The sequence below is a fragment of the Cynara cardunculus genome, unplaced genomic scaffold (genome assembly GCF_001531365.2).
Source record: "Cynara cardunculus var. scolymus isolate 2C unplaced genomic scaffold, CcrdV1 Un_Scaffold_1665, whole genome shotgun sequence".
NCBI lineage: Eukaryota > Viridiplantae > Streptophyta > Magnoliopsida > Asterales > Asteraceae > Cynara > Cynara cardunculus.
The window spans coordinates 95,487-106,436 of NW_020200827.1; the positions used below are offsets into that span (position 1 = coordinate 95,487).

A 10,950-nucleotide genomic window follows, 5' to 3' on the forward strand; every position below is an offset into this window, starting at 1 on the left:
TAATTACCAAAAATTAGAAAAAAAATATTTTTTTTTGCAAAGGACCGGCCGTAACCGGGACCGGACGACTTAACAGGTTACCGGTAAGCTTGACCGGTTATGGAGGATTTCACCGGAACCGGAACCGGGACCGGTTATGGAGGGACCGGTTATGAAACGTTTTTGTCTTGATCGGGACCGGCCGTAACCGGTTATGGCCCGGCCCGGGACCGATTTTTGGCCACCTCTATGTGGGAGTAAAAGAAAGAAAGGAGAAGAAATAAATTAAAACTCTTTAATGTAACATCCAATTTCTAATATGCCCAATTTTGTTTATTATATTTAATTATTGGGTTAAAGAGAACTTATGATTTAGTGGGAGTTTGGGTCTGAAGTTTTAGAATTATATTTCTTAAGAATATATTAGAGGATTTGGAAAATATCACGTCAAATAGATACGTAAAACTGATTATTTTTTGGGAGATCTTTTCTGGAAATAGATTATCTCTTTATGAACGTGTAGGCGAAAACCTCATAGAAAACGGAGGTCCGAGCGAAAAGTTATGAATAATTTAAGTGTTGATGGTCAAAATGGGTACCTAGCCGGGCCAACCCGGTCCAACTCGAGTTTTAGCATTATAAATTGGATTTTTGGCCCATTTTTTCATGTCATCTAAGTCCAGAACTCACACACACACTAGAGGTGCGATTTTCACATACATAGGCTTAATTCAACTCAAATCAAAGAAGAATTACAAGATCTTTGAAAGATTTGATCATCAAGTAAGGTATAATCTATTTTTTGCACTTGTTCTTAGTTGACATTCTTGTTATATGGATTGCATGTTGAGATAGAGTTAGGGTTTTATATGGGTTTGATCTTAAGTGTATAAACGGAGTGCATTTTAATGTTTTTGGCTTGAAATGATCATTAGATTCAAGAGATTATCAAGATTTAAGCAAGTTCATCATATGAACTTTAACTTGATCAAGTCAATGATTTGGGAGATAATATAAATGATAAAATAAAGGTTGGATTTTGGTTGTTTATGTCAAATATGTTATATTAAGTTGAGATTCAGAAGTTGGAATGGTTTGGAATCGAAATGGTTTGAGAAAAATGTATGAAAATGAGAATTTCGACTTAAGAATGCATTGAAAGTGTGCAGACTTTGAAAATCTGTATAAAATCGTAGAAAAATCCAAATGAGGTGAGGCCAATTTCTTTAGTTAGATAATTGAGTCTAGTTTATTTCTTATTTTATGATCAAGGCATGAATTCGAGCTTAAAATGGGCAAAACAGTTCTGCATGCAACAGTTATACATAAAAATCTAAGTAAAATGTTCAAATAGGGTATGTGTATATCATGAGTTTCTTATATTGATTGCTTATGAGATTTTGTACATTTACTCCAGGGGGTAATTAGGACATATTTTGATGCTTTGGAAGCAATCTAAGTGTGGTAGCTTGGACTTTCTTTGTGAGCTCATTTTGGAGCTTTTCGGTATTATACGGTTGTTCGGTGAGTTATATAGTTAATTGTTAAATATTGATTTGAACATATATATTTTTTCATATGAATGTTTTTGGTCTTGAATGGAGTCACACAACTTTTGTAAATCTCGGTTTGCATTTGGATGATGTCTTGAACTCTTTTATTGATAAGAGTTTATTATGTATGTTTATAAACATGTACGATATTAATATGTAATACTTAACTATTTAACTCACTAAGCGTTGGCTTACCATTTAAGTGGCAACCTCTCTCAAGAAAGAAGACGGATAAAAAGAAAGAACCCGTTGTCTGACTCGAAGATTTATCGAGGAACTTAAAGATTTCGATCTTGCTTTTGGTAAATAGTAGCTTATTACCGTATTTCATAGTTGTAGTAAGTGTAGCTTATATATAGTCTTGTTCCGGTTATAAATATGTCCCGTATTCTTTTGCTACTTAATTCGGGTTGTAAGTAAAAATCTGTTATATCTGGTTTGGAATTGTGTTTTGGGTGGTTTTATCACTAAAAAGAACGGATATTTCGAAGTTTTTCTAGAAATTAATATCTCATATTTTGAGGTTAATTAATGTTATACCCAGATCTGTGTGTTTCAAAGTGTTGGTCCATTTTCATGGCCTCTGGTCCTTCATGGCCTCTGGACCTTCATGGCCTCAGGACCTTCATCGCCTCAGGACCAATTCATCGCCTCTGGTCTTCTTCTAGACTTAGTCGTTTCAGCAGCATTTTTCAGATTTTTCATCCTTAGCCCCGATTGCTTTGACAAAACTTTTAGAATAATTAGGATCAATTTTGGTCCCAATAATCAATAAATTATATTTTATTGAAGATTTATAAAATTGGTAATTTGAGGTTTGCTCAAACGAGATGTTACATTTAAAAAGATTATTAAAATTACAAAACTACCCAACCTTTCATTATAAAAGATATTTTAAAAGGCTATATTTATAAAAATGATATATTTCYTTTCTTTTCTCTCATGTTCAAGAATATGAAAAATTATTTTGTTTCTTTTCTTTTCCTTCATTTTCGAGAAACAACAGGCATGCGGTCAAAGCCCCAGGCTCCTCCCACTGCTTGGGATTGGCCGAAAAGTGTTCTTGCCTCTATCATTAGCTCAAGATGGCACGAGTAAAACGGTACTCATTATGGAATTGATTAACAATATTGTCAGCCATTCTGAAAGAGCAGTTGATTCAACAATTTCTAGTCTTCCACAAATATATAAAAAAATATTTTCTTTTCCTTTCTTTTCTCTTCCTACTTTTCCATCCGTTTCTTTTCTCCCCCAAATTCGAAAATACAATGTAAGTGCTTTATACAAGCAATTGCTCTCATAAACATCTTCCTTAGTTTGAAGCCCAATGAGACTGCAATTGCTCTTCGTAAACATCTCTATTGTAGACTAACAAAATACAGAGGATTAGAGTTACAAAATAGACGGCAACTACCAACCGAAGGGTTAAACATCAATAAATGTGGTGGTTACTTGTGGGGCCCAATAGTTAGCTGTAGAGCCTAAAGAGTTCAAATTTCACCAGATGTGAGAAGTGTACACACGCTCTATTTGTCATACATAAATATTATATACTTCAAAATTAATGGATTACTCGGAGTGCATGTTGCAATCTCTTGTTGAGTTGCAAACAATCACCCATACAACAACCAATTGAATCGATGAATGAAAACGAAATACAAGCTAGAACGGGCCCAAAGACGTATTTCTTTTTGTACAAAAATAAATAAAACTTATTAATACATCACCAAGTAGTAGCTTTGCCACTCACATATACAGACCCACCCACCTCTTATATTAAATCTTTTAAAAGAGTACATACAATTAATTGTCCAAAAACAGCTCACCTGGTACCTCTTTATACACCTCAACCATTACCTTTTTTGTTGCTAAAAACAGCTCCTTATTGTTTCTTGAATTCTTCAGCATTGAATTTGTTCCAAGCTTCCTGTCATATAAAGAGATCTTGAGAAAATACACACCATGACACTATTCGATCAAGAAATTGCAATTTTTCGTTTAAATTACCGTTGCCCATTTTCAAATTCCAAATGGACAATTATACTCAAGAAGCCAAATATGGGCATCAACAAGTAGCCATGCATTTTGTTAATTATCAATTAAATACAGCAGTGTTTTTTTCTTTCTAAGGGGCTGTTTGATTGGTTTTCCATCAAGTCTTGTATGGATAAAGTTGTCTGTATAGATTAAAAAAGTTTTTGTTTGGAAGGGTTTTTCATAGATAGGAGTGTTTTTTAATTGCGAGTCCCATTAAGCTCATTAAGCTGCTCATCAGGTATACCATATAATCCATTCATCATTGATAGAACAAAGGACAAATTTGGCAACCATAAGCTAGCATACTTTTTGAACTTATTGAAAAAGTCCTGTTTATATTCTTTAGGGGGCTTTTTCCACGTTTATTCCAATTATGCCCTAAAATTTTTCCAATTAATTCTTCAACATATCCTTTTAGATCATTTTACATTGTCGTTTAGCTTATCAACTAGTTTTTACCAAACATGATTAGCTTTTCAGCCAACAACTAACTTATCAATTATCAGCTAGTTTGCCAGCCTAAGAATAATGTGACAGGCTAACAGGTTACCTTGAGAAGATCAAAGACTTTCTCGGCAATATACTTCTGTTGAACAGTGGCACCTTTCTGCTGAACTTTGTCTGGATGAATGCATAAAGTCGCCTTGTAATAAGCTTTTTTCACGGCTGTAGATGTAATCAAATCAGTCAATGAAATTGGCTGCCACCCGCTCCCAGACCAAAGTACCTGCAAATACATATAATAACAAGCATATTAAGATGCCAATAAACAACATATATAGAAACAAAAAACTTTCATATATCCATATAATTCGCATTGTTTATGAAATTGAAGAGAATGAAGGATTGAGGTTCCATAGATCAGCAATAGTAAAATCTCATAATGTCAGAAATTAGTGCCTTCATGATATTGCTTGCTTAGGATACAAAATGCAAAAGCAAAGTAGTAAAATAGAAGGCATACTTGTTGTAATGAAGATAATAGTGCACGCAAATTGCCTTCTTTTCCTACAGCCCAACGCTTTATATCACCGTCTAGAGTTGCAGCAACCCTCTGAAAATTGTAATGATAAAATTAAAGATGTAAAGAAACAACAATCGTACTTATAAAAGTATGTGCCGTTATGTGAAACACATCAAACATACAATTTTGAGCATGTCAAAAAACAGTGAAATACATAAAATATAATAAAAAGATTGCAGCACGAATTCCTTAGCTAGCTTTAGAAAAAAGAATTGTTTGATAATATGTTACTTTGTACCCACCAAAAAAATATAGACACCCTTCTCAAAATTCAAGTAAATATGTGTTTAAGAACACATATATAGAGAGAGAGAATTTCAAATGAACAAGAAAATACAGAAGAAGATATCCTTTTTTTCAAGTAGAAAAATGTTCAGGGCGTGTTTGGTACCTGGACAGGATAGAATAGCCGTTCACCGATTGGTAGGACAGGACCGGTAAAATGACCAATTTACCTCTAATGAGTTATTTAGTGTTTTTTTTACCAATTAATCATTCTAAACGAAAATTAATGCCTGTCCCAGTTTTTCAACATAAAAGTCGTGCCAAACATGGAAATTGAACCCTGTCCTGTCTTGTCATATCCAGTGTACCAAACGCACCATAGCAGCAATTTCTTCAAAATTCAATGGACTCAACAGCCCCAAGAATATATAAAGATAGCATACATATAAAAACTTACAAGCTTCTCATCTTGCTCTCGCTGAGCCTGAAGGTCACGCTTGTTCTTCTCATTCAATGCTTTAGCCTAACAAATCATAAAGTAAAACAGTATTGTAAGAACTAACCATCAAAGTGAATAATTGCTCTGCTTTTTGGTAGTGGACATTTGCTATAGAAACTCATTACTGTAGATAAATCACAATATCTAATCTATTCTAATTTCACTTATAAGCATAACAGGGTTTTCCTAAGATAACGTATTCCAAATATGGCAAATACCATGTGGATAGTGTCATAGTCTTGAAATAATATATTTACGTAAGTTGGTTACAAGAATGAAATGTAATACTTTTTTTTTGAACGGAAACCAGGCAAATTTATAAACCAGAAAAGAAGAACAGCGGACAGACAAAGGTTTGACCACTACCTACAAGGCATAATTTGCTTTTATTGGTGAGAAAGTACTATAATTTGCTTTTATTATTAAAACTAGGGGACTTTGGGTAGTTTAGTGTATTTAAAGACCAAGTAGAAATTTAGTTATTCATCAACATTATTGGGGTCTTTTAGTGGTTTCCTTGTTCTCCAAACGTAAGTTCTCCCCTTCCCAAATTGAGTTGTAATCCCCATTGTTTCATTCTCTATGACTGAATCATAGAGCATTGAAACATAATAACAGACTTAATACACACACACACACACACACATATATATGCAAACAACACATACATACAATACATGCATACATATAAAAATGCATATACACACACACATACCGACAATGATATACAAATATATACATACATATACATATATGCAGACTTAACATACATTAACAAATGTTGGCATGAAAATGTCAACATAAGTTAGTATAAGTTGAAATAATTTAACATGCATTAACACGTGTGTTAACATGTTAACTTATGTGAACCTCCGCTAACAAGTACTTCCTACGCTTCATACGAAGCTTTGATTTCCTACCGCAACACAATCCTATATAGATTATGTATACATACATACATGATACATATGCAATACATGTATTCGTGTAAGGCTGATGAGTTTCTCAGAATAATATCCTTTGCCAATAAATCTTTTAAAACTGATTAGGTTACAAGAGGCAACTACAGAGATATATGCATACATACATATGTAAACATGTATATGTATAAAGCTGATGAGTTTCTTTAAATAATATCCTTGACCAATAAATCTTTTAAAGTAATCAATCAGCTTACAAGAGGTAATTCTAGAGGAAGACAAGAACAAGTAATTGTGAGTGGAGTTAGAAAAATACCATGCGCTCCCGGGTCGTCATGTGATGGTTTAATCTGGCTCTTCGTCTTTCCTCACTTTCCCCTTTCATTTCCTGAAATTCTCCTGCTGTAGGGGCATCTTTGAATATAACAAACAAAAACAAGCATCATGTTACTCAACTCCTCTGATATTAATAAAGTTGACAACCGGTCTTGAAATTCTATTACCTCCCATTCCAAAAAGATAAGAGAAGTCATCACCACCATTTGCCTTCGAGGATGCCTTCTGTGTGCCGTATGAGCTCTCAGAGAAAGACTTCTTCTCAGCTTTAGGGCCACCATTGTTGTTGAAAAGAGCATCGTAAACAGAATCCTGAAACAGAAACATGCACGATATCAACCCAAGTCTAAAGTTACCTCATACGCTATTCCGAAATTTAGACGAAAATGGAATTGTAATTCTGAGATGAAACAGGTGATATTTTAGTCATGTGCATAATTTATCTTCACATTTTGTTTCACCTCAGATGTAGAGCTCTGACTGGGTCTGGTGCTTGAGCTAAAAAAGGAATCCAGATAATCAACACTGGAAGCTCCATTATTTGCTTTAGAGCTCCCATATGCTCTCTCCATCATTACAAAGGGGTCTTCTCCCAAATTTGAAAATAAATTGGCTGAATGACCACTTGATTGGCGAGAGGGATTTGTTACTGATTTCCTTCTGCATTACATCAACAAAAATCTGTCACCCCAACCAAATCTCAAATAACACAACATGGCCACAACTCTTCAAATATGAATCAAGTCTTAGAACATGCTATACTTCCAATGAATCTACTGAAAAGGATAAAAAGCTAGAAAAATATTTACACAGCTTTCAATAGTCCTTTGTGGGAATAAGAAATGGTTTGAACTATGTTTTTGGGTGTATGAATGGATTTAGGTTTCTGGTATTACTTGCATGTTAACCGGAGCACTAGTTCAGATAAGGGGTCGAGTTAAGAATGAGGCTCAGGATAAATCACATAGAGACTGAAACAGTCAAAAAAATGTGTATTTCTTGGAAAAGGTAGGGTGCCAAGCGACTAGCAAAAGCTATGCGATATTGAAGCCACAAATCTATGTAGCTCAAATAATCATCCTCAGAAGTATTCAAAACCGTAAACAGACAGAATGGGCAAGAAACCCAATCATGCAAACAAAAAAGCTAAAAAATACAACTAGAACTAGGTTCATTCATACATGAATAAACCAAATAACCATGTGTATGCCATTGACATGAACCACAAAATGAACCGAAACTAAAGTGCTACTGCAGTTTCTTCAAGCACTCAAGAGATTAATGACCATATGACTTTGGTTATCTTGGACATCATTACTCAAGTACCAAAGAGAGAATATATGTGATCCATGTAAATCATGACACTGGAAGCCTATTCTTTTAGTCTGATAAGTCCTAAGTTCTTGAAAAAACACAATGTGAGGAAAAGAAAGTGACCACACATAGCCAAATCTCTAGTCATTTTAGTAATAGAGAAAAGATTTTCGGAAAGGTAAGCATATGTAAAATATTTAGAGGGTTTAACACATAATTAATTATTCAGATTTCATATCGCCTGTTAGATTATCTTTATGTTAAATTACCTTATGTACATATTCCTATACTTTAGGGACCATTTATGGAATTTAAATAGGTATATATAGTTTCCTTTCTTCCCTTTGAATTGTTGATCAATCTTTCACAAATTGAATACACAGATCTTATTCTCCATTTTCATAGCTCTGTCACAATCTATTTATTCTAACACGGTATCAGGGTTGTAGGTAAGTGTATTATCAATTTATCATCGTAGCTTCTCTCATATCGTCATACAATCGTATCCTTCATACTCCTTGTGTTCTTTCAAAACCCAAATCCATCAATCCATCGATATTGTTTAGTGATAGTATCTATCAAAAATCAGACATCCAAAACCACAAATCTGGTTTCATCGACCCTATGTTTAGTGATATTCTTTTTGCAACTATGTTTTGCAATCTTCACCATTCACACTTGTCAATCTCAACTCATGGTTGAACCCACCGTTTCATCTTCCGACACAATGTTGGCTACATCTAAACCCAAAAGTAACAGAAAGTTCACAAGTAGCCAAAATTCATCAACATGCACCTATTATCATGAGAGAACTCATCAACTACTGAAATTGTCCTCATTGTATCTGCAAATTCTGCCAGGAAAAACACCCAAAACATGACAGGCCTTACTGCTTCAAGAATCCAGAACACATCAAATCCCACATTGGATCCCCGGCAGATCGGGATCCACTAATCGGATGGGGCACATTACAAGAGCCAGCACCTACCTTTACTCCCAATGGTACACCTCAAGGTATTTCTTGGCTATTCGATACCGCCTGTTGCAATCATTTGGTACACAACTCTGATCTGATATATTTGTCACTAAGAAACTGACTATTAGTTCAATATGGTGGTCATGTTTCCACCTCTCAACTCTCATTAATCGATATACTTTACATACCTAAACTTTCAATTAGTCTCGTTCCATTAGTCGGCTTTGTGATATGGATCTCTTAGGGCTTCTTTGTTAGTAGCTTAATGAGACTCATAGCTCATTTAGTCAGCTATACATGACTGTTTGGTAGTAGCTTAATGATATAGAAAGTGGCTTATTCAGTAAGCTTCTAGGGGGAGCTTTATGCATAAAGCCAATATTTTTCCAAACATGCGCTTCCCAATTAAAAACACACTCCCACCTATGAAAAAAACCTCTCATACCAAAACACTTCTCGATCTATACAGACAGCATTATCCATATTCACAGATTAATCCTTACTGTTACCTTTTCTTCTTTCGGTTGTTTTGCACAAGATCCCAGTGCAAGCAGAGTATTAAGGTAGGCCATAAGCTTGAACTTAAAATTATGCTAATTGTCCATAATAAACTAGAACGAAAAAGTGACTTGTAAGTAGACAAGTGAAGTAGCTGCGATGCATTATGTTCAACTTTAGCTAAAAATGTTAATTGGGAAGCTAAAGTAAACAATAGCAAATAACTATATTTCAAATCAAATTAAAACGACATTATATTTCTTTGCAGTTAGATGTTAAGGATTCAAGTCAACCTTCTTTGTAGTTAAATGACGTGATTAATTTCATACCCATTTTGATCGTTTCAGGAATCATGTGTAATCAACTTAAAAATGCCATTTACAGTATGATCCAAACAAGCAAATTAACAAAAGGAGGCAACTAAATGCAAAAGGTATTATTACATACCCGTTACTTGAAGGGGGTTTTATACCAAAACCTGATAGCAAATCTGCCGATTCAGAAGCAGCTTCTTGCTTTCTCACTGAATTCTTCTTTAGACCATTGGACTTCATTCCATTTCCATTCGAATTTCCAAGTAAATCATCATATTGTGAAGCATTTGCTTGCTTTCCCCCAAAGTTATTTCTAGAACCATTCGATGCCATCCCCATCCCACCAAAATTTCCAAGCAAATCATCAATTGGATTCGTCTTGTTAAGCGTATGATAATAATCAACAGAAGTCGATCCTGAGGTCCTCTTGTTCAACCCAAATACATCATCATCGTCATCGTAATTATTCGAATGGGAAACCTTAAAAACTGAGTCCAAATCAATACCATTAACCCCAGAACCAGCTCCCCCAAATACATCATCAAAACCAGAATTCGGGGGCTTCCTATCCTTACTACTATCGGATCTAAAAATCCCATCAAGATCATCAACATTAAGGGGAGGATTCGAATTATACGGCGATTTAGATCGGCTGAAGGACGAAAACTCCACGTTGAGACCATTGGTGTTGTCATTGGTTTTGTTGGTGCCCTTCAAATCGGCCAATGGGGCCGATGATTTCCCATGTGCTTTGAAGCCAATACTTTCTACTAGAACACCAAACTGATCCATTCGAAGTAAGGAGGGTGGTGGGGTTTGTTGAAGAAAAACTTACAAAAAGAAAGGAGAAAATTATTTGAGCCGAAAAGCAGCTATTGGAGATGGTTTTCGAAGAGGAAAGTGCTTCGAATTAAGGGTTGAAGAAGATTTATAGTTCGAAGGAGATAACCCACCGACAATATATTGAATGATTCTCTCTGGATCTCCTCTTCTTCCCTCCTCAGCCTTGATGGAATGGAGGTGTCAAGGGTGCGTCGTTTCGTGCTGGTGTATGTGGGACACGACGTATGAGCTGGTACGCTTCTAATTTCTATCTAAATTACAAAATTCGTCCCTGGTTTTTGTGTTAATGTCATATTATACCCTCTAATTTTGTGTTATTTGTAAAATTAAAAAAACGTTTATGGAGTCTTTGATAAAAGTAAAAAATATGTTAAATAATGATAGTCTTTAATTAAAATCCCTGGATCTCAATTAAAATCTTATAGAAATAGA

General features: G+C 34.8%; 1 protein-coding gene across 1 annotated transcript; it reads right to left on the reverse strand.

The window, feature by feature from the left end:
* Nucleotides 1-3,201: 3,201 nt before the first annotated feature.
* On the reverse strand, nucleotides 3,202-10,717 carry LOC112502613 (putative tyrosine-protein phosphatase auxilin). The gene is made up of 8 exons (XM_025106571.1): nucleotides 9,809-10,717; nucleotides 7,035-7,233; nucleotides 6,741-6,885; nucleotides 6,554-6,651; nucleotides 5,276-5,341; nucleotides 4,534-4,623; nucleotides 4,120-4,296; nucleotides 3,202-3,459 (listed from the first exon to the last, which is right to left on the reverse strand). The coding sequence occupies exons 1-8, from the start codon at nucleotides 10,465-10,467 to the stop codon at nucleotides 3,415-3,417; spliced, it is 1,479 nt and encodes a 492-aa protein (XP_024962339.1). The 5' UTR covers nucleotides 10,468-10,717; the 3' UTR covers nucleotides 3,202-3,414.
* Between the last annotated feature and the right edge of the window lie 233 nt (nucleotides 10,718-10,950).

Bases quoted from the DNA above. Each gene is read 5' to 3' on its own strand.
- LOC112502613 (XM_025106571.1), bottom strand. From the start codon at position 10,467: ATGGATCAGTTTGGTGTTCTAGTAGAAAGTATTGGCTTCAAAGCACAT. The intron at 6,652-6,740 runs GTAATAGAATTT...TTATATTCAAAG, and splicing joins TTATCTTTTTGGAATGGGAG to ATGCCCCTACAGCAGGAGAA. The intron at 4,297-4,533 runs GTATGCCTTCTA...ATGTATTTGCAG, and splicing joins TATTATCTTCATTACAACAA to GTACTTTGGTCTGGGAGCGG.